General features: G+C 43.3%; 1 protein-coding gene across 3 annotated transcripts in view; it reads left to right on the top strand.

Moving 5' to 3' along the window:
• The window catches only part of ugt2b3 (UDP glucuronosyltransferase 2 family, polypeptide B3), a 24,268-nt gene that overhangs the window by 19,207 nt on the left and 3,705 nt on the right, over nucleotides 1-1,356 (top strand). Inside the window, exons 2-4 of one of the 3 annotated variants that reach the window (XM_034873092.1) lie at nucleotides 290-737; nucleotides 905-1,053; nucleotides 1,214-1,345. In XM_034873092.1, coding sequence (XP_034728983.1) covers nucleotides 305-737; nucleotides 905-1,053; nucleotides 1,214-1,345 — 714 coding nt within the window. In that variant the 5' untranslated portion in view covers nucleotides 290-304. Of the gene's footprint in view, nucleotides 1-6; nucleotides 738-904; nucleotides 1,054-1,213; nucleotides 1,346-1,356 lie in introns of those variants that run through there. The other 2 variants (XM_034873091.1, XM_034873090.1) reach the window with 2 other exon arrangements.

The raw sequence follows: 1,356 nt of genomic DNA, 5'->3' as shown, positions 1-1,356 counted from the left end.
ACAAACAGGCACTATGAAGCTGGGGCAGCGTCTCTCTGTTTGTGTCCTGCTGCTACTTTGCATGACATGGGGAGCAAATGGAGGGAACATTTTGGTCTGGTACACTGAAGGCAGCCACTGGATTAACATGAAGCCTGTGCTGGAGACGCTGATCGACAGGGGACACCAGGTGACAGTTCTAGTGCCGAGCACATCGATGTTCATGAACACCAGTGAGCCTTCTCGCTTTAGCTATGAACCCTTCAACGTATCTGTCACAATAGAGAGAATAGAGGAGTTTTATGAGGAGTACCTTCGCTTCTCCATGTATGAAATAGATCATATGAGCTACTTGCAGTTATACATACGATACATGGATTTAATGAAGGTTGAACTGCAGTATTCTTTTAAGTATTTGGACGGCATGCTAAAATCAGAAACCATCATGAAGAAGCTGAAGGAAGGAAAATATGACCTTCTCCTGGCTGACCCCATCTACCCTGGCAGTGACTTATTAGCAGAGATTTTGGGGATCCCCCTGGTCTTTACCCTGCGCTTTTCCCTAGCCTATAATTGGGAAAGACACTGTGGTCAACTACCCGCTCCACCTTCCTTTGTCCCTGGGGCTATGAGCAAACTGACTGACAAAATGGACTTCTCAGATAGAGTGTGGAACTTTCTCTTCTATGCACTGCAGGACATCGTGATTGATGATGCGTTTTGGAATTTACTAGATAAATATTACTCCAAAGTTAAAGGTGAGCAACCCAGCGACAGGATACCAACACAGAGAGTCCAATGATGATTTCAGTGGTTTTGATTCATTGCAATGCTATTACATTTAATCATTAGTCGACAATTTCATATTTTTTAAGTAGGAAAAAAAGATAATGAAAACATATTACATCCCTTTGTAATGAGACAGGAACACCCACCAGTGCCTGTGAGATGATGGGTAGAGCAGACATCTGGTTGATACGAACATACTGGGATTTTGAATTCCCTCGTCCTTTCCTCCCTAACTTCAAATTTGTTGGCGGGATACACTGCAGACCTGCTAAACCTTTACCAGAGGTAGGTTGTCTCCACTATCACAGGCCTGTTAATATTTCACTACAACACCTTCACAGAAGTCCTGATCTGGACAATGAAAAAAAATAAGCAATTAAAATGCAGAGGAAAGGAAAGAAAATGCTGGATGGTTTACAGTGAGATAATGTCACTCCTATTGCAGGATATGGAGGAGTTTGTGCAGACTTCTGGAGACGCAGGCATTGTGGTCTTTTCTTTGGGATCATTCATCAAGAACATCACCACAGAGAAGGGAAACATGATAGCCTCAGCCCTTGCTCAGATCCCACAAAAGGTAAGAGCACA

This window comes from Etheostoma cragini, chromosome 5, assembly GCF_013103735.1.
Source record: "Etheostoma cragini isolate CJK2018 chromosome 5, CSU_Ecrag_1.0, whole genome shotgun sequence".
Taxonomy (NCBI): domain Eukaryota; kingdom Metazoa; phylum Chordata; class Actinopteri; order Perciformes; family Percidae; genus Etheostoma; species Etheostoma cragini.
Note: the sequence above shows the minus strand (reverse complement) of the source record. Positions and strands in the feature narration are given on the sequence as shown.